Genomic DNA, 22,724 nt, shown 5'->3' with positions numbered 1-22,724 from the left:
GATTGGTTTATGTTAAATAATTTCATTTTAGTACTTTATATTGTTTTTAAGTAGATTATTAGAGTAAAGAAAAGATTTGAATAAATAAAAAATATATATTATCAAATTTAAATTTTGAATTGGTAGATTATTTGAATATAAAATAACTTTGAATAAATTAAAATAATATATTACCAAATTTTGCATTATATGAAACGTAGAACAAGAAAAATTAAAAGTTAATCAACTCATTCTTAATAACAATTGATAAATAAAACTGGTAATTTATATAACTATTATTATGTAAAAATCCATCCAAGTTCATAGAATATAAGTATTCCAGTTCGCAATATTATTATACAAACTAATTAAATTAGATTAAATAATAATGATAATCTAAATATAGTAATGACGTTATTCATACCTGATGCACCCTTTATCTTGGCCTGAGTAAGAATAATAGTAGGATTAGATGTTTGACTACGTGTCCTCCAATAACTCAATAATTTCTCACAATATGAATCCCACAATGTGCAACAAAGTATAACACCACTGCATTAATGACATAACAACACCATATTACAAAATAGTTATCAAATAATTAAAAAACTACTGTAAATATAAAACACCATACATAATGAAACCAACCTCAAATCTTTGAGGTCAAACACAACATTTTTCGAATGGGCTTTCTCTTCTACGTTGTCCAGCACACCAATCACATCTAACATACAAAAAAAGAAAAAATTCAACAAAAAAACTAAATATAGGACACATACATTAGGATACAACAATAAACTTACCAACCAACAAATCAACACAATACTTTCCATCAATAATATCCTTTATACTTTTGAACTTCCAAAGCTTTCTAGGTATGCTTGCAATGGGTTGTGGTCGTATAGACGTTGCTCCTATAAACAACAGCTTAAATGGATGCTCACAAACTCTATATTGAGCTCTGTTCTTCAATAGTTTAAAGTTATGCATTATGTAACTTTCACCCTCTTTTAGCTTGTCTTCCCAAACACCCATATCTTCCTTCTTAATCATTGCAACAATAAGATAACTATAAAGAACAAATTAACACATATATGGTTAAATATAGTTGTCATCTTATAAAATAAAATATACAACATACTAAAATATGGTACTTTACATTACCTTTTGATCCATCAGAACCATTTTCATACTTCGTTTGGAATCCCATGACTCAATATACCACAAATCTACGATTCTGACAGCAAGTTTCAACGTTTCTCTTCTTCCATCAATATCCTTAATCATATCAAATTTTTTTGTCATCTAATACATGACAATAAATTAGGTGTTAAGTTTCAACTAACGACACAACAACTTCAAATAAATAAACGAAAAATAAACAAAACAAAAAATCAAGGTACGAATCATCTTCAACAAAATAACAACAAAATAAAGCGCAAAAAAAATATAAAAACTTTCGTCAACAAATAATGTGCATACAATTGAAAAAGACTTTCAATAACGAAAAAAAAAATCCTACAAAAAACATAAAAACTTCTTTTGAACAAAAACATCAGAACGTCTTCTAAAAACGATAAACAAATAATATCTGAAACAAAAGGAAACTTCTATAAACGTCTTTTAAAAGATACTACAGCACAATGACGAAGAAGAAAAACCATGGATAAGGAAGAAAGATGCATGAAGAACAATAAACAATAAATAGAAAATATTTAAATTTTAATAAAAAAAATTAAAAGATCAACAACAACGATCAATAAAGAAAAAGTAGTTAAGAAGTTAAGAAAATGAACTTACGAAGAATAAGAAAAGAATGAAGAAAAAGGAGAAATAGAGAAGAAGGACGAACGGAGAAGAAAGTTACCTAGAGAAGAAGGACGCAGCTAACTTGGCTTGGAGAAGAAGGATTTTGAAATCTGACAGCAATGTCTATCAGACCATTTAACACACTGCACCGCCAATAGAGATGGCAAATAAACCCGTGCCCGTGGGTATCACCCGAACCCGTCCCCGTTTTGACGGGGAATCCCCGCTTTGACTGGGTATGGGTATGGGTATGGGTAATACCCGAAATTTTCAACTGGGGATGGGGATGGGGATGGGGATGGGGATATATATATACCCGCCCAAATACCCGTCCCCGCTTAAATTACTAAACTATTTATAATTTATTAAATAATATAAAAAATATATATAAATAAATAATATATTTACACATAAAATATAATATAATATAATATAATATAATATAATATAATATAGTATATATACATATAAATAAAATATACTTTTATATATATATATATATATATATTTACACATATACATGTAATATAATATAATATAATATAATATAATATAATATAATATAATATAATATAATATATATACATAATAATATAATATAATATATATAATATATACGTATAAAACAAATTAATCATTTAACTAATGAGATCTTTTATAAACAAATTTATAACATGACAAATTTATAAAAATTTAAAAGAAATATATATATATATATATATATATATATATATATATATATATATATATATATATATATATATATATATAAAAGCATAAAATATCTACGCATATACATATAATATATATACATAATAATATAATATATATTATTATATTTATATTATTATATAATATAATATAATATATACTTAAAATAAATATATATCTATAAATATATATATATATATATATAAACATAAGATATCCACACATATAATATATATACATAGTAATAATAATATAATATATAATATAATATAATATATATAAATAATTATATATATATAAACATAAGATATCCACACATTTAATATATATATATACATAGTAATATAATATATAATATAATATAATATAATATATATATATATATATATATATATATATATATATAACATATTTCTCATTCTCTTTATTTTTTGTTATACACTTTGTTTACTCTCTCAATTGTCTGGTTTGTTTTTCAAGATTTAATTTTGAAGGTAATTTTTCTTCTTCTTATTACATAATTTTTACTCTCTATACATGGTTATGTTCAAATAGGTGTTCCTCAATTTCATTCTATGAAATAATTTTTAGGTTACACATTTGATTATCTTTATTTATTTATTTATTTTCATGAAAATGTTTGACTCTTATTTTGTAGCTCTTCTTTTTGTTACTTTGGTTATACACTTTTTTACTCTCTTTTAATTGTTTGGCTTGTTCTTTAAGGTTTAAGCAGATCTTCAATGTACTTTTCCTTTTATCATAATCTTAATTATACATTTTTTTTTCCGTTATGTTATGTTCAAATGGATATTCTCAAATTTGGGTCACACATTTAATTATCTTTACTCCTTTATGATAATTTTATTTATTATTTATTTTTTGTTTCATGATAATGTTTAATTCTCAATTTTAAGTGCTCAATTGCATAAATCCTTAATTTAATTCAAGATCAAAAGATGAAGAATCTATGTTTAAATTTGAATTATTATTAATTTAATTTTGTTATTTGTGCTATTTCGTTTAAGTGGTATAATATAAATTTTTAGTAGTATAAAAAATATTTGAAATATTTTTAAACTTGATTATTGGTTTTCCTTTTATATTTTGTTAAAAAAGAAATTAACCTTTTTACTTTGTTTGATTTTTTTTTGTTACGTATGTTAGTTTCTAGAGAAAATGAGCACAGGAGATCAAGATTTGCAGGTACCAAGTCCACCACAGTGTTCACAACAACCAACTCCCTTTCAAAGTTCCAATAATGACAGTCAATCTCCATTGAATCCATCTACGCAAACACCTTCAGAAGTTCATGATGAAATACATTCAACAACACAAGTAGAGCCTAAGAAAGGGAAATTGAAAAGTGTTGTGTGGGAACACTTTGAAAAGATAAAAGTTGATGGAAAATACAAAGCTAAATGTAACTATTGCAAGAAACTGCTTGGTGGAGAAACAAAGAATGGAACAAAGCACTTGCACCATCATACAAACATATGTATTCAAAAGAAGGCTTTAGCAAAAGGAAAAGGGGGACAAAAAACACTTTTTTCTAAGATTTCAAGTGGCAAAAAGGAATTGGCTTGTGGAGCTTATAATGAAGAAAATGCCAAGAGGGAACTTGCAACAATGATTATATTGCATGAATATCCATTGTCAATAGTGGACCATATTGGTTTTATTAGATTCGTGACAACAATTCAACCATTATTTCAACTTCCTTCACGAAATACGATAAAGAAAGAGATACTCGGCATCTATGAACATGAAAAACAAGTTGTTATGAAGTTGATAGATACAAATAAAGGAAGAATAGCAATTACATCGGATATGTGGACTGCAAGCAATCAAAAGAAAGGGTATATGTCTATCACAGCTCACTATATTGATGACAATTGGACATTGCAAAATATAATTTTGAGGTACACCTTTTTTAATTTATAAATTTTCCAGTAATTTTTTTTATGCACCTCTAGAAAGATTATATGTCTTACAAAATATTGCTTAATTTATAGGTTCATTTATGTTCCCGCACCTCACACAGCTGATCGACTTTGCAATGTATTAGTTGATTGTTTGTTCGATTGGAATATTGATACAAAATTGTCTACTATCACTTTAGACAACTGCAGCACAAATGATAGCATGATTGAAAAAATTAAGGATAAGTTGAAGTTGGACACACTCATTAAGAAAGGGTCTTTGCTTCATATGCGTTGTTCAACACATATCCTTAATTTGATTGTGAAAGAAGGGTTAGCCGTCCTAAAAGAAGGGGTGGAAAAAATTCGAGAAAGTGTAGCATATTGGACAGCAACTCCTAAAAGAATGGAAAAATTTGAGGAAACAATTAGACAATTGCGAATTTCTTTCACTAAAAAGTTAAGTTTGGATTGCCCAACTAGATGGAATTCTACTTACAAGATGCTTGATATTGCCATATGTTATAAGGATGTGTTTTTTAGGTTAAAGCAACGTGAAGCTCAATACACTTCTTTGCCAACTGATATGCAGTGGGAATTTGCAAAGGATGTTTGTCGAAGGCTAAAATTATTTAATGACATCACAGAAATCATTTCTGGCTCCAAATACCCAACTGCCAACATCTTTTTCCCAAAGATTTGTGAGATCAAGATTGCAATAAATGATTGGGTTAAATCTCCTGAGATAACCATTCAAAATATGGCAATACAAATGTTAAAGAAATTTGAAAGTTACTGGAGTGTTATTCATGATATATTGGCAATTGCTTCAGTTTTAGATCCAAGGTACAAGATGGACATGTTAGAATATTATTTTTATAAATTGTATGGTAATGATTTTGATCTGAAACTTAGTAGGATTCGTCAAATGTGCTATGATTTGGTTTTGGAATATCAATCAAAAAAGAATGAAACTTCTTCTTATAGAGCTACATCATTGGAGTTGGGAAAGGATGTTGATAATGATGCGAATGAATTTTTAGAGTTTATGGCAAAAAAGAAAAAATCTAGAACTACAGTTATGAAAACAGAGTTGGATTATTACTTGGAAGAAGATAATTTGCCGGTTACACAAAAATTTGATATCCTATCATGGTGGAAAACAAATGGGTTAAAGTTTCCAACCCTTCAAGCAATTGCAAGGGATGTTTTAGCTATTCCAATAACAACTGTAGCTTCTGAATCTGCTTTTAGTACTGGTGGTCAGATATTAACTTCTCACCGTAGTCGACTTCATCATATTACTATAGAGGCTTTGATGTGTACAAGAAGTTGGATATGGAACTCAAACCATCTAGGTAAGTTACTCAAATTTATTAATATTTTTTGTTAGTATTTTTTGTGAATTCTCATCTAATATTCTACATTTGGTGTTTGTAGGTGTTAAAAAATTAAAAGGAAAAGATGTTCTCATGAGTGAAAATGAATCTGATGAAGAAGGTACATTATATTCTAGTAATTAAAATTTTCAATTTCAATTATTATATCATATCTAATTTTTCATTTTTTTCTATGTGTAGGTGGATCGAATGCAAATGAAACCACTGATCATTTGTAAAATTAATAAATATTTTGGTTATTATAAAATTTTAGTAATGTGTAATTTTTTAGCTTTTATATAATTATTTGAATTTTATTTAGTTGTTATTTGATACTTTAATTTGAGATTTATACTATTATAATATTTTTCTTAATATTTGACATCATGAAAATCAAAAAGAGTATGTTATTTTAATATTGAATATTTTGATAGTATCATGATTCCGTTGGTGTGATTTTTAAATTTTTTTTATAAAAAATATTTAATTGATATATGGAACAATAAAAAAATGGGTATGGGTATGGGTATAAGAAAATACCCGTTACCCGGTGGGAATGGGGATGGGTCAAAAGTTGTATACCCGTTGGGTTTGGGGATGGGGATGAGGATGAATTTTTATTATGGGGATGGGGATGGGATCATGATACCCGTACCCGCCCCGTTGCCATCCCTAACCGCCAAAAATACTACAACAGGAAAATGACCAAAATACCATTACTCTAGTACATGTGTCAATGAAGGAGAATGTCTACTTCAGTAACTTCATTATCCTAATATTTTCTTAGATATATAGTAGACTCTGATTATCTTTTATTCTTTCCCTTCCTTCCCACGCCGTACAATAGTCCCTCTGTTCTGTCACTCCATTCTCTTGAGAAGGAGCAAGAGTGGCCTGGATCATGGAAGAGACATAGTTGCACACACCAAATCATTACTAAAGTAGGAAGTGAGAGAAGTTATTATATTTTGCAACACACTAAAATATTCTGAAACAACTTTTCCAAAAATCCAAACTCACCTTCTTCCACCTTTTTCCATGGAGTGAGGAAGGGAGGTGAAGGAAGAATGGGGTGACAGAAGGACGGTTGTGTGGCGCAGGAGGAGGGGAGGGATTAAAGATAATTAGAGTTTAGGTATATAATTTTAATGAAGGTTAAAATTGGGTTATTAGGTTTTGTGAGGGTGCAAGAAGAAAAAAGAGACGTACAGGGAGAGATGGTCCTAAAGCAATTAGGGCTAAAAATATTTTTTTTAGCCTTTTTTGCCTGCTCTGAAGCAATTATTTACTTGGATCTTGAGTCAATTTTGAAAACCAAACATTATCATAGGATGTACAAAATCTAATTTCATATTTAAGAATTATAAACATATTTAATTTATCATTTAAAATTAATAATAATTTTCTTTACATGAAAGTGACACTGCACAATTAATTAAATCATTTATCACATGAAAAGTATTATTAGAAAGATAAAAGCATGAATGACCAAAATTATACCCGCGTAACAAAGTAAAAAGAACTTATGAATATTGATATAGAATAAGAAAAAAATATTACAATTTTAGTAAAAAAATTTAATTTTATCTTTTATTTTGAACTTCTTTAATCGTCAAATAATTAAGCATATGTTTACTCGTTAATAAATTCTTATGTTTAGTAAAGAAAAAATTAATGATATTAATATACAATTAATGTTAAAAAAATCACTAAAAATTTTAAATTTTCAAAACTAAAAAAATTCATAATTGGATATTAATAGTATTTTTTCCTTAAATAATTATATATGACCATTACTAATAACGAGCTAATGTATTAAATTGCTTTAACGGTTACATAATTATCTTATAATATAATTTGTCAAACGTAAATAACTATGATTTCAATATCATATATTAGGTGTGTAAATAATTATTTAAGTACGTATAATAATTACGTTGAAATCCAAATTATATATATACACACTATTTATTTGCAAATTATCATTTTGTACCACATAAAGTTTAAAACTCAAAACTTTTTTGGCTTTTATTTAATTTAATTTTTCGCTCTATATTCTATTTTACATTCGCGTAAGCAATGTACAAACACACACACCATAATGGCTTGAATATACTAAATTTCAACTTCGAGTATCCAATTCAAAGGTATAAAATCATAGAACTAGCGATGTACATGACATGAACAACCTGAATTTATCAAATTTGAAACAGGAAGAAGTGTATGAGTTGAATCCTCTCAATCTTGATTTCTCAAACAGAGGGATCTGTTAATGCATGTAACTGCAAGTGATTTAACGAAAAGATTAATATCTAAGAATTTGGACCCTTTAAAGCATAATAGCTATTTTCAAGCACTGTTGGATGGTTTACATAATCATCATTCGATTGATTTGTTGTGAGAGGTTATTGATAAAAAATATTCATCTATGTATACCCTTTAACATTGAACTCATTTCCTTCTTAACCATGTGATTGAAGCTCAGGTTTCAATGAAGGAAATGATTCCCATGTAACCAGCAGATCAATTGTTTGACCATTGTCACCATCATCATTTTAGTCATTTAGCTGTTTCCATTCCAACATCATCCAAAACCTGTCTCTCTCAAAAGCATGAACAGGTGAAGCAGAAACACCAACTTTTGCCACCTTGTTTTGGTGCCTTTTCTGATTTAGAACTAGGACTTTTCTGCAGTTCATTCTCTGGCTGCTGCTCCTGGTTTTCACCTTTCTCTTGCTTTTCTGATGAATCTTCTAATGATGAACTAGTTCTTCCTCCTTCAGCTGTCAATCTGAAAGAATTCAAGAGCAAAATGATGGTCAAAAGCAGGACATCATACCACTAAGCAAATCAAATTAACTTGAAGAAGAACAAAACTTGAACAGAAATGATAGATGAAGCTGAAATTATTAGTCCATCTCTGTTTCATGTGCACACTTGGTCTTAAGAGGTTCATTTTAAGTCTAGTTCAACCTTACAAATTTGGTTTATAAGTCGATGTTAGGATTTATTTATATACTATAAATTTGTTTTATCTCCAGTTAATGTAAGATTTCTAACACATTCCACTCACACTTAATCATATACATCTCGAGCATAGAATTAACGAGTGTCCGATAGCATAATGACCTAATAACCGATGATATCATAGATACAACAAACAACAAATCTCGTTAAAATAAACTTCAGATGATTCTAATACTATCTGAAGAAGTAAATTTTAAGTCTAACTATTCATACAAAACTAGTTTGTAACATAAAGTATCCACTTATATATTAAAAATTTACCTTATCTTTAGTCTATATGACTCGGTGAAGCTTAAAAATTAATGAATTAGATTTATGGTACATGTAAAAAACTATCCAAAGAAAAAGGCAGTAATTTGGTCAACTGTTTGAAAACATTGTCTAAAGCCAAAAAATTGAGCAGATGGTCATATCATGAAGTTCAAGTAAGACTAATTTCTGTCAAATATCTTCCACCAAATTTCTGTAGCGAGGCTATCTTTGAAGTTATCAATAAAAAGAATATAAGTTATTGACAATGCACATTTTGCACCTCCTTTATTATGACATCAACACATGTTAATGATCAATGCTGCAAAGTACGAATTATTAGCAAAGTCTTTTGTGGTTGGAAAAACCAGTCTGAATATATACAAATCCTGATTATTTTAGATTTCATCAAATAAGATTATCCTTTGGGAAGTTACAGCATAATGATATAACACAGATATAAGAAAGATATGATGGAAACTCACATAGGAAATTGAAATGAACGTGTGCTTATATCGCTTCCCATGGAACGAAAAACCTTTTTAGGTTCCCCATTAGGGATCTTTGCTTCGTTACTATGATCATCTGGAGTTTTGTTCGACACTGTCCCATCTGTGGAAACTTCTGATGTTTCTGTTTTCTTGGTGTCAGCAACTGAATCTGAAGTTCCAGTGGGCGAATCTAATGAGAAAGAGTGTCTTTCCATGTCCACATTTTTGTCTTTACAATTTGCCTCTTGAACGGATGGCAGCATTGCTGTATCACCAGTCCTAGGCAATTCCCCAGATCTGTTGCTCAATGCAAAAGCATGATCCTTTGAGAAACTGTTGTTTCCTATGTGTATGCTGAATAGTGATTCATTTGAGGCCACACTCCATTCCAAAGGACTTGCAGGTTTATTGAATATAGAAGAGGGGATTCTGTTAGGGTCATACCCAGGAGAATTCATGAGCTGAAGTGGAGGAGATTGGGACACTGACCCTCCTTGGAAACTCCACACAGGAGAGCCATAGATGCCACAATACTTGGAATCAGCATTGTCCATGCCATCATCATCAGAATCTGATGATGATGAAGAAGATCTAGGAGATCCTGAAGAACCTGAACGCTTGTGATTGGGATAATCATCATCCTCAGGTAGATCAAAATGCACTTTTAGTTTCTTACCACTTCCTCTCTTGCTGTTCTCATGATTCAAATAAGCCATTAACTTTGGAACTCTGCAAAAAGCAACACCAGTAGCACTTTTAGACCACAATTCTTTCTGACACAATTTCTTTTTGGCAATCAACAAGCTTTTGAAACGGATTATTCTTTAGAGGAATTTCAACATACACCATGCACACAAGAGCTACAACACATTACAATCACCCTTAAACATGAAGAGATTGTTTGCATCATTAGCATAACAAACGAATACCCTTTTGTTATTGTACAATCGCCAAACGAAAAGTTATGAAAAACTTACTATTTTTAGGATGAATTCTCGAAATCCCGTAGCTTCAATTTACAACGACCCTTCAAAGAAAATGGTGCAAAATGAGGTTCATTAGGAGATTAACCTGTTTTGCACCATCGTTCTGGAGATGGAAAATCACAAAGAGAATCAAGATGAAAATTAAGAAAAGGAGGGAGAAGCTGTCATGCAAGGATATTTAAGGAAATGAAAGCTGGGTTTTGGGGTATATGGGTTTGTCTATGGAAAAACACAGAAAAGTTTCACAATGCATTGATAAAGAAAGGCAAGGAGAGGATCTCGGGAACTACTCTGTCAATGTAACAGAGTGATTAATTATGACATATAAGAACTCAACCAACTTTCATAGTTGTTATTCCTTACATGGTTAATGTCTAACGATAATGTTTTATCAAAGATTATTATATTAAAAGAAAATACTATCATTCCCATAAAATAATCTGTCCATTGATATCTTTATTTGGTGACTTCATACTTAATATAGCACATTTAATTAAAAAGTCTATTATATCTGATCATTACATGTTGAACCAAAAGTGCCATTTTTGGCACATAAACACATTTGATCTGTAACATGTTTCTAATTCTTGAGAAATCTAAACCAAAAACCCAAAAATAGGGAGTAGCTAAATCAAAAGTGAGGACAAGTTATTTACAAAAGGGCAATTCAGAAAATATGATAACAATGGAGGGTTGTTAGAGAGCTAGAATATAAGAAGTTTTTCCTATAATTATAATTGATACATGCCTTAATGTACAAAGTTTGTGAAACATGAAAGAAGCTTGGTACAAAATATCAATCCTACAAAAGGTTGTGCACTAACTTATATACTATAAACTCTTCTTAGATCGATACATCTAACAATTTTTCAGATTCAGCCTTTTAGTGTCGTAGTTCATTTCCTCTTCTTTAAGCTATGATCTTATCATATTAGCCTTCAAAATTTACCCTTTCAAAACAGAATGCCAAAAGGGTTGACATGTTTGCACCGAAAGAGAACAATTGTTGCCTTGTTGTTGCTAATAACTATGGAAAGAAATTTCAGTTTTTAGAAGATTTACATTGGTGTTTCTTGGAAGATCCACATAGACTAGAGATAATAAGTGGGGTGCAAACCTCACATTACAAACCGATTTTGTAGGATTGAGTTAAGCTTAAAACCCCACTTCTAACATGATAACATCAAATATAATGATATAAGGAGTAATATTTTACATATATATATATTGATCTACCTAGTTCATAATCATCATGACATTAGTGAGAGGACAAGATATATTGCACCTTGACATCTCATTATATATAAAAGGAATCATAATTGAAGTCTCTATACAAGCATGGTAGATGATGCTATTAATAAAAGAGTGTAAGAGAGAGTTTCTTAAAATAGGAACATTAAGATAGTGATAGTGAAACTCACCAGTGACAAGAATACTATTAGTGAAAGACGGGTAAAAAAAAAAATGTCTCTAAATAACTAGAAGAATAAATATATGATAACAAATACCGAGTAATATAACGAAACTCATTTTATTTTTATTTTTCTTGTTTGTTATCTTCTAAAATTTCTAACATATTAATTTGTTCAAAAATACTCATAATTTCACTATTTACATGTGAATAACTAGAACCTTTGTACTTGCGTTAGATACATTTTTTTAGTATACTTTTGAACACAAATTCTATGTTAATGAAAATTTGTTGAAAACGTTGCTAGATCCTCATTTATTATCAAAATGGCACCTAACAAATTTTAATACACATTTTATGTTTTAATTTCTCTCTTTCTTTGCAAATAAAAAAGTTAACTATTTTGTATCTAAAAGTGGATTAAGCGTAATAATAAAACATTTTTCCTTACCAAAATTAGTGTGGGTAGCATGAACAAGTTTTTTATTGTAAGGATTTATAGTTATTTTGTATGAAATTGTTTTATTCAATTTAAGTGATGGTCCAGGTAAATAGGCCCATAAACATATTTCAGTTTTAGAATATGTTAACAAAACATTTTTCATAGAAAAGAAATATAAAAAATTATTTAACAAATCTCATAATTTTGCAATTTTAATAAAATAAAATGACCTAATCTCGGACCCCGGTTTCTCCAAGTTTCAACACTGAAAATATAAACCTTTATGAAATAACAAGGACAAACAATTTCTACAAAATGGCACTCTTTGAGAAGAAAAATGAGCATCACCACAATCAGAGTCCTGACAAGCTTATAATAAAAGAACAGACAACCTTATAACTCTCATTCTCATTCTCTGTCTCTCTGATGTAACATCATCTTTAAACTCCCTGTGAACCACTGTAACATGGTTTGTCATCGCAGAATTTCTTTGAACCTCTTAAGTTGAGTTGATCTTCTCATCCAACTGCATTGGAACCTTGTTCTGAAAACTCCCCACATCCTTCAAGGGCATGTCTAGAATCTGCAGAATCTGCAGCAGTTATGACATTGACACATACAAATACACACTGAAATTTCAGGTACCCAAAAAGTGTAAATTGGCATTGCTAGAAAAAGAAAATGCAGAAGCAGAACAATCTGCAGTTGCATCATTGGTGTGTACCTACCTTTGGTTGATTTTTATCAGGTGGTAACATTACACCACCATAACCACCACCACCACCACCCCTTCTGGTTCTGGCAAGAAGGCCTTTGGTTATTGGTGACATCATCATATCAGTTGGACTTGTATATCTGAGAAAAAAAATGCAGAAAAAAACTGCATCATGGAATCACTAACCAAATTATGATCATCACCATCTGCATGTTCTATCTTCAAAATTTCTTAAAATGATCGAAGATTACATAATGAATTTAGTTTCAGCATTCACTTTACAAAATCTGCACCACTGTATAACCTCGGAGTGAATGTTTAAATGTGGAGAGTTTCCAAATTCTACTGAATCAATGCACTTTGTGATGATTCAATGAAAAGTATCAATACAGACAGTGGATTTTGAACCAGAGATTTGTCGACCTAAATTTCAAATTTATGAACCTAATTCAATTCAACTAGATTTTCCATTATTCATTTATGAGAGCTTAATGCGATAAAGAGAGAAAGATAAAAGAAAAATTACAGATATGAAAGAATTGGGTGTCCAAAAAGTCATTGGTGAATTCATAGATATAACATTGATAATGATATATAAATACCTTTCAGGGTATTTGAATGCCTTGGGGACTCTGAGATGATCTGGAGTAACTGGTTTGCGCAGTTCATTTGAGGAGTTACTACGATCATTGTTCTGGTGTTGTTGTTGAGCTGGAGTTGGTGTTTTGCATTCAGGTTCAGCTTTCTGTGCTTGAATTGGAACTTTTGGAGGAGTTTTGAGCATGTTTTCCTTTTCCATCAGATTAGTATTGTGCCACACAGCAACAAAGATGAATTCTTTGAAGTGCAAAAGTTGAAAGATGATGAATGCAAAAGCTAAGGGTGCAGATGAATGAGTATATCAAATTGGTTGGTGGAAGATGAAATGACCGTTTGAGGAGAAGGGTTTGCAACGGTCAAATTGTGTGAGAATTTGCTACAATAGAATTCAAATATTTTTGTCCGTTGGGATGAATTATGTTACCTAATGTTCCAAAATGCACCAAATAATTAAACATTTAATGTGTTTAATAATTTCTGTAAACTAGAAAAAAAAAAACTAGTACAAAAGAAATAAAAGATATTATTTTTAATTAGATATGATAAAATGGATCAATCTAATCTGTATTAATTCGAATTGACCGTAAAAAACATAGATCCGACCCATGAAAGACATATTTGGCCTTTTTTTTTTCAGAAAACTAAGCAAAATGTCAAAAATAAAGAGTGGCTAAAACAAGAAGGGGTGGTGGGTGAGGACAAATAATGTACAAAAAGGGCAATGGTGAAAATATGCTAACAATGGAGGGTTGTTAAAGAACTAGAATAAAAGAACTTATCCCTAGAGTTTGTGACTGTAATTGATGCATATTTTCAAGTGTTATAGATGATAGATATACTTGGTCTTATTGTACAAAGCTTCTGAAACATGAAAGAAGCTTAGCACAAAATATTTGCCATGGTTGGAATTTTGCAGTCTCGGCCCTTCAATGTTGGAGTCCCTCCCCTCTGCTGTAAGCTATGCCCTTATCATATTAGCCTTTAAAGTTTACCTTTTCAGCACACAATTCCAAAAGGGTTCACATGTTTGCAAATTCAAACAGAGCAATTGTAGCTGATAATTATGCAGAGAAGTTTCAGTTTTGAGAATACAATATGCTGTACAGTTTTGAACTAAATATAAATTTCAAAGAATAATTGCTTATTCTGTGCAAATTTCCTTGGAGAGCTTTTCCTTTGTAAAGAATAGTAGTTGATTTTGACAGTGAACAGCATGTACTGGACTAAAATTATAGGTAAATATTGCCTTATGCAGAAAAAATAAAGTCCTTTTTTTTTTCACTGATTATGTTGGTGTTGTGATCATTTATAGATACAGAAAGTAAGTATGTTCAAAATAGCATAATCTGCACATCACTATTCGGCCAAATTAGACATGTTAGTTCTTCAATTCATCAAAGACAACCTCAGTTTACAGGTGAATGCAGAAGAAAAACTAAGGTACACTACACACATTTATGCAGTATATTCTAAAATCTTAATGTTACTATGGTAAATCCAAGCACATATTTTTGTTCTTTGTTTCTGAAATTTGGTTGCATTTATGATGAGGTTTTTGCTGCTCGGAGGAGGAAAAGGGCAAATGAAAGAACTGAAACTTATGTGTTGTTGGAGCCAGGGAAGGATGAAAGGTTTGTTTCAGAGGAAGAGTTGAAGGCAACATTGAAAGAGTTGTTGGAAAATTGGCCTGGGAAAGTTCTTCCTCCTGATCTTTCAAGATATGAGGACATTGATGAAGCTGTTTCTTTCTTAGTGAGATATGTTTGTGAACTTGAAATTGATGGAGAAGTTGGTTCAGTTCAATGGTATGAAGTTCGTTTGGAGTGAATGGAGGAATTCGTCTCTATGGATAATGTTTCCCTTTTTTTTAAGGGTTTTCTGAAAAGAGAAAATAAATAATTTATTTATTATGGTAAATATTAATATATTTTATTTTTAGTAAAATAAAAAATATTATTTTAATACAATATTTTTATTCTATAATTAAGTATATATTTAATTTTTTTTTCAAATTAACTATAATAAGGTAGTATAGAAAACTTCAATTACATGTTAATAATAGTTTTTTCTTTAATAAAAATACGGGACTGACTATTGGTAAAAGTTAAACACATTTTCAATTACTTTAAATATTTATGAAAAGTAATTTGTTTTTCCAAATGGCTACATGATAATTTGTGTCTAATCGGTCTAATCGATAAATTGAATATTGATTAATCCAATTTTGTTTCTTAATTTGTTTTAGTGAATTAGAATGGATATGAGAGAAAATACGGTGAAAGTAGATATGTTTGCCGGGTATCTTACTTAACCAGTACGGTTAAGAATAATTTATAAACATTACTTTTACAAAAGATCATAATTAATAATATTAACTAAATTTTGATTTTAATCATTATTAATATATTTTTACTTTTTGAAGAGAGTAAAAATATTTATAAGTGTTATATAATTCTACTTTTTGAAGAGAGTAAAAATATTTATAAGTGTTATATAATTCTAATTTTTATAATTTATTTGACACATAAAAAAATTAAAAAATAATTAAATAATAAAATAATCTTAGATGTTTAACACTTTATTATTTGATAGTTGATATATTAAGTTGTTTATTTTTATTTATTTTTTTCGTTTGTTATTTTTTATGTTAATTTAAGTTTTTTTTATATTTAATTATATTTTAATTTTTAACAACATTAAAATAAAAGATAAATGGTTAAAAATTTATATAATTCTAATTGATAATTTATTTGATACTAAAAAAAATTTAAAAGATAATTAAATAATAAAAAATCTTAAATGTTTAATACTTTATTACTTCATAGTTATAATATACTCATTGGTAGAACTTGGACAAAACTTGTTGGACAAAACAAGTAGGGATGCCAAATTAAATTTTTTATATATAAATTATTTTTTCTAATTAAATAAAAAGACTCTTCATTTTCTTTGTTTAAATGATTTTCACAAAGTGATTTTCGTATGTATTCTTTAATTTATAATCTTTATAATTCATTGAATTAAGCTAACATGCATATTTTAATTTCTACTCCAATTCAAGATTATTCAACTAATTCATTATGTGCAGCGAAATTCGTAATGCAATCCAAGATACATCTATAAAAGTTTTTACCATATGCAATGGAAAACACAATTTCTAAATTTCATAATCTATGTTATACTAATTTCGGAAAAAATATAATTAGGATTAGTGCCAATTTTATAAAAGAATCCATACAATCAGAATTAGACATACTAATAATTTGGAAACAAACTTAATTTGAGATAATCATCATAATAGAAGAATCATAAACACATTATAATAAGATATTAACCTTGATTCATGAGAGATATTGTGCTTTTTTTCAATCTTTTGTTTCTTAATCTATCTCTTTACCTTTCTTTCTACTCTCATTATTTCTTAATGATTTATTGTAAAAGAACATCATCACTAGTGACAAAACTTACTTTCTTTTATTAACCAATATCCATCAAGTTGATTTTTATTTTATTTTTTTTTAAAAAAAAATATATATATATATATATATATAAATAATTTTAATATATAAATAAAAAAGGGTGATAAAATATTTTTTTATTAAATTTAAAATAAATAAAATAATAATATATAAATACAATTTTATTTTTTGGGTGCCATAACTCCTTCTTGTAATAACAATGGTTTGTCATTGGATATACTTAGTTGTTTTTTTTTTTCATTTGTTGATTTCCCCGTTAATTTAAGTTTTTCTTTAAGTCTAATTATATTTTAATTTTTAGCAACACTAGAATGAAAGAGAGACAGTTGAAGGGAGAGAACTTGTACAACATCGTTAACATTATTTTATTATTTAATTATTTTTAACTTATTTATTTTATTTGTGTGTATCAAATAAACTATCAATTAAAGTTACATAACACTTATGGACATTTTTGTCGTCTAAATAATGTAAACTGCATTAATGATTATTTAGGTCAAAATTCATTTACTAGAATCAATCACATTTGTATAACACTTATAAATTTATGTTATTTTAATTAGTGGAGTTAATCATTACAAATTTCAACATAAATGTAAAGGAATGAAACATCATTAATTATACCTTAAATGCACTTATGAAATTATATTATTTTAATTAGTGAGGCTAATTATTCTAGATTTCAACATAAACATAGTGTAATCAATGATTTTTAATTATACCTTTAATAGTGTGGCACAAGTTGACATTTCCCTTGTTTGACTTAAGGAAAAGATTGAGATAAATGAAAGGAAATGAAAGGAAAGTTTATGAAAGTTAGTGAATGATTTGATAGATTTGATATATTAAAAAATATTTTATTTGATAAAATTAGACGATTACCATTTTATCTTTGAGTATTTTTTTTAATATCAATTGAGTGTTTTTACTATAGCTTGAAGCTTTCAATAGAACATCTCAGATCCCCAACTATTCTTCACCGAGAGGTATTCATTTTTGTTTTCATTTTCCTGCATCGTTGATAGGTTAGGTTACGATTTCTAGGAAGTTCACAATTGGGGAATTAAGAATACATTCCAAATTGGTCTTTATGGAATACAACACTTTGTTCTAGATTGTTCAATCTAAAATGCATTTCCAGATCCAATAATGCATTTCAGATTAAACAATTCGAAACACACTAGTGTATTCATGGTTGGACAATATGGAATGCATAATTAGATTTGGTGGTGCATTCCAAATTGGCTCTTAACCATTGTCCCACGAAATTGCCTCATTTCTGAGGTGGTATTCAACTTTTCTACCGCTATAAGTACTCCACCAAAACTGGGACAACATCAGCAAACTCCAATGACACAAATGGACAAAACTACCCTATAAAGGACATAAAGTAATGCAAACACATCATCCATTGTTATGGTGATGTGAACTTCCCTACGAAGCAGAGAAAGGATATATCTAGAGTAATACCCCACAAACCTAAACACGCTTCTTGTTAGGTGAAAAATGACAAGTGCATCTGTCACACGTAGTAAGTAATAAATATATTATTCTTTTCAAGGGACTTGTGCAACACATGACAAATCTCACAATTCACAACTAAAATAGACAACAAAGCTCATTAAAACACCAAGAAACTCTTTTTGGTATTTTATCAAATAGTTGGTATCCAACAAAAATTTAACATAGATTATATACAATTGTCAAGACTAGATTTCATTCGCTTTATTGTCATGCATTCACCAACATCTCAATTCCAATTTCATGTCAAAATCATCTCATAAGAATACTCAAATCCTATTCCTAGTGACTTTGAGTCTATGATAACTTATTAAGTTCCAATTCCTTGAATCCTCAACAAGTGAAATCATGCATTAAGATCAAAAGTCTTAAGATTACTAATGAATCATGTTCTATCCCTATATACACACTCCATTAGGCATTCAATTTCAGTTTTAGGTTCAAAAGACATTTTCCAACACCTCAAGAACCACAAATTATGCATGGGTGGAAAACCAAAGCAAACATTAAGCATGAAAATCAAATACTAACATAGAAATGGAAAATCATATGGATTAACATCACATAATACACAAGAATTCAGTTCATTACATCTAATATCCACAAATAGGTTTAGCTCTCCATGGTGGAGAACCTAGGTTTTATAAGTTGAAGAGATATGGAAGAAATGGAAACCAAAGAGAAGATGTAAGCCCTCTCCCAAGGTTCTTGGCAACTGCTCCATGCTCCAATTGCACCTCCCATTCGCGTCTCCATCTCCAATTTGCAACCCATCTTCCTCTCTAACCTCAAAAAGGGGGAAAACCACCATGAATGGAGGAAAAGACCTAAGGAGGAGTGGGAGAGATTCCTAACACTCCTAGCAACCTCCAATAGGCTCTCCAAGCACCCAAAAGTGTTTCTTTATCATACAAAATATGAAATGGCCCTAACCCTCGTGAGAAACAAGATTAAAAATCCATTTTTTGACATGTCAATGATGCCACCGCTCAGCCTTGTCTCAGCAGTGCTCAGTGCCAGGTTTTACGAATTGAATGACGCTCAGCCTAAGTTTTTCACCGCTTAGCCTTGGGCAGTTTGACAACATTATGTATTTGAAGCACTAGGCGTGATTCTAGTGGCGTCCGACACGGGTATTTACTTCAAAACCAATATTTTCTTGTCAAATCATGCTCCCTTGAGTTCTTGCTTATTTTCCTCCACCATAAATGTTTCTTATTAACTTATTTAACACGATTAAAAGAGAGATTAGAGGCAAACAAGCATAAAATAACTAAAACGCAAAACAAAACAAAACACACTAAACTTGAGGATATAACAAGATAAAAGCTAGGAAATAATTGATTTATTCATGACAATAAACTCTCCCACACTTAAAACCTTGCTTGTCCTCAAGCAAAAGGTAACTTGGCTCAGAAACACATATACTCAACAAAGGTCAAACAACTAAGAAGCATGTTCACATAATCAAGTCAGACAACATTTATGAATGCTTAGTTTGACAAAAAAAAATTACTTTTTGACTATTATTTATTTATATTATTTTCTATATTATACTAAAAAATTTGAAACATAATTTTACAATAACATATGACATAATTAAAATATTCACATAAACATATATTTACAATACTGTATGCATCTTATATCCACACCATTTAGTACATCTTATATTTCCTATATTAGAAGAGAAAGAAGTGTTATTTATTTACAATTTCTCCTTCATATAATGGCTTTCAAACAAGTGGAGGGAAAAAGTTATGGATTGAGTTCACTTGGACTGTTGGGGGTAAATAGAAGGTAACTCTGATTTTTCCTCTGATGACAATCGGCGCATTTGGAGCAGAGAGGAAAGTAATAGTAGAATTTCTAGTTCCCTAAAATGTCACAAAACTATTCATTGTGTAACATCCCTATTTTTTAATAAACTGTATTATTTACTTTAAATAAAACACGTAGAAAATTTTCTATTTTTACTAATGTTTCGTATTTTATTATGATGTAGTTTAAACATTAAAAATATATTTTATCATGATGTAGTTTTTACTTATTAAAAATAACAATAAGAAAAAAACAAAACTAATAAAATATGTATATATATATATATTTAAAAAAAAGATATTAGGTAAAAATATATTAATTAAAATATTATTAAATAGGTGTGTGTATTAAAAAAATATTCTAAAGAGATAAGTAGATAAGGAGAGAAGATAAGAAAAAAATAAATAGAAAAGAAAAAGAAAAGAAAAAGAAACAAAAAATAAAAAGAAGAAGATAAGATCATGAGAAAAGATAAGAAGGAAAAAAAAAGAACCTAAGAGATAGGGATGGCAACGGGGCGGGGCGGGTACGGGTATCATGATCCCATCCCCATCCCCATAATAAAAATTCATCCCCATCCCCATCCCCAAACCCAACGGGTATACAACTTTTGACCCATCCCCATCCCCACCGGGTAACGGGTATTTTCTTATACCCATACCCATACCCATTTTTTTATTGTTCCATATATCAATTAAATATTTTTTATAAAAAAAATTTAAAAATCACACCAACGGAATCATGATACTATCAAAATATTCAATATTAAAATAACATACTCTTTTTGATTTTCATGATGTCAAATATTAAGAAAAATATTATAATAGTATAAATCTCAAATTAAAGTATCAAATAACAACTAAATAAAATTCAAATAATTATATAAAAGCTAAAAAATTACACATTACTAAAATTTTATAATAACCAAAATATTTATTAATTTTACAAATGATCAGTGGTTTCATTTGCATTCGATCCACCTACACATAGAAAAAAATGAAAAATTAGATATGATATAATAATTGAAATTGAAAATTTTAATTACTAGAATATAATGTACCTTCTTCATCAGATTCATTTTCACTCATGAGAACATCTTTTCCTTTTAATTTTTTAACACCTACAAACACCAAATGTAGAATATTAGATGAGAATTCACAAAAAATACTAACAAAAAATATTAATAAATTTGAGTAACTTACCTAGATGGTTTGAGTTCCATATCCAACTTCTTGTACACATCAAAGCCTCTATAGTAATATGATGAAGTCGACTACGGTGAGAAGTTAATATCTGACCACCAGTACTAAAAGCAGATTCAGAAGCTACAGTTGTTATTGGAATAGCTAAAACATCCCTTGCAATTGCTTGAAGGGTTGGAAACTTTAACCCATTTGTTTTCCACCATGATAGGATATCAAATTTTTGTGTAACCGGCAAATTATCTTCTTCCAAGTAATAATCCAACTCTGTTTTCATAACTGTAGTTCTAGATTTTTTCTTTTTTGCCATAAACTCTAAAAATTCATTCGCATCATTATCAACATCCTTTCCCAACTCCAATGATGTAGCTCTATAAGAAGAAGTTTCATTCTTTTTTGATTGATATTCCAAAACCAAATCATAGCACATTTGACGAATCCTACTAAGTTTCAGATCAAAATCATTACCATACAATTTATAAAAATAATATTCTAACAATGTCCATCTTGTACCTTGGATCTAAAACTGAAGCAATTGCCAATATATCATGAATAACACTCCAGTAACTTTCAAATTTCTTTAACATTTGTATTGCCATATTTTGAATGGTTATCTCAAGAGATTTAACCCAATCATTTATTGCAATCTTGATCTCACAAATCTTTGGGAAAAAGATGTTGGCAGTTGGGTATTTGGAGCCAGAAATGATTTCTGTGATGTCATTAAATAATTTTAGCCTTCGACAAACATCCTTTGCAAATTCCCACTGCATATCAGTTGGCAAAGAAGTGTATTGAGCTTCACGTTGCTTTAACCTAAAAAACACATCCTTATAACATATGGCAATATCAAGCATCTTGTGAGTAGAATTCCATCTAGTTGGGCAATCCAAACTTAACTTTTTAGTGAAAGAAATTCGCAATTGTCTAGTTGTTTCCTCAAATTTTTCCATTCTTTTAGGAGTTGCTGTCCAATATGC

At 29.3% G+C, this 22,724-nt stretch overlaps 4 protein-coding genes across 5 annotated transcripts; 1 reads left to right on the top strand and 3 right to left on the bottom strand.

Moving 5' to 3' along the window:
* Nucleotides 1-264: 264 nt before the first annotated feature.
* On the bottom strand, nucleotides 265-1,284 carry LOC114182071. Its single transcript, XM_028068819.1, has 5 exons — nucleotides 1,144-1,284; nucleotides 783-1,023; nucleotides 628-703; nucleotides 404-531; nucleotides 265-272 (listed from the first exon to the last, which is right to left on the bottom strand). Exons 1-5 carry the CDS (start codon nucleotides 1,282-1,284, stop codon nucleotides 265-267), a joined length of 594 nt encoding a protein of 197 aa, XP_027924620.1.
* Nucleotides 1,285-7,968: 6,684 nt separating this feature from the next.
* LOC114182629 lies at nucleotides 7,969-10,884 on the bottom strand. Its single transcript, XM_028069531.1, has 3 exons — nucleotides 10,545-10,884; nucleotides 9,562-10,296; nucleotides 7,969-8,591 (listed from the first exon to the last, which is right to left on the bottom strand). The coding sequence occupies exons 2-3, from the start codon at nucleotides 10,281-10,283 to the stop codon at nucleotides 8,405-8,407; spliced, it is 909 nt and encodes a 302-aa protein (XP_027925332.1). The 5' UTR covers nucleotides 10,284-10,296; nucleotides 10,545-10,884; the 3' UTR covers nucleotides 7,969-8,404.
* A 1,788-nt stretch (nucleotides 10,885-12,672) lies between these two features.
* Nucleotides 12,673-14,042, bottom strand: LOC114182364. 2 transcript variants are annotated; one of them, XM_028069233.1, is made up of 3 exons: nucleotides 13,724-14,042; nucleotides 13,135-13,261; nucleotides 12,673-12,998 (listed from the first exon to the last, which is right to left on the bottom strand). In XM_028069233.1, exons 1-3 carry the CDS (start codon nucleotides 13,918-13,920, stop codon nucleotides 12,906-12,908), a joined length of 417 nt encoding a protein of 138 aa, XP_027925034.1. In that variant the 5' UTR covers nucleotides 13,921-14,042; the 3' UTR covers nucleotides 12,673-12,905. The 2 variants fall into 2 exon arrangements, with proteins under 2 accessions (XP_027925034.1, XP_027925035.1); XM_028069234.1 differs by having other exon boundaries at nucleotides 12,673-12,989; nucleotides 13,724-14,037.
* Nucleotides 14,043-14,521: 479 nt separating this feature from the next.
* Nucleotides 14,522-15,628, top strand: LOC114182525 (protein CHLORORESPIRATORY REDUCTION 7, chloroplastic). Its single transcript, XM_028069412.1, has 3 exons — nucleotides 14,522-14,674; nucleotides 15,034-15,161; nucleotides 15,273-15,628. Exons 1-3 carry the CDS (start codon nucleotides 14,620-14,622, stop codon nucleotides 15,546-15,548), a joined length of 459 nt encoding a protein of 152 aa, XP_027925213.1. The 5' UTR covers nucleotides 14,522-14,619; the 3' UTR covers nucleotides 15,549-15,628.
* The last annotated feature ends 7,096 nt before the right edge of the window (nucleotides 15,629-22,724 follow it).

This window comes from Vigna unguiculata, chromosome 4 (assembly GCF_004118075.2).
Source record: "Vigna unguiculata cultivar IT97K-499-35 chromosome 4, ASM411807v1, whole genome shotgun sequence".
Lineage (NCBI taxonomy): Eukaryota > Viridiplantae > Streptophyta > Magnoliopsida > Fabales > Fabaceae > Vigna > Vigna unguiculata.
The sequence above is the reverse complement of the archived record's forward strand: the minus strand, read 5'-3'. Positions and strand labels throughout refer to the sequence as shown.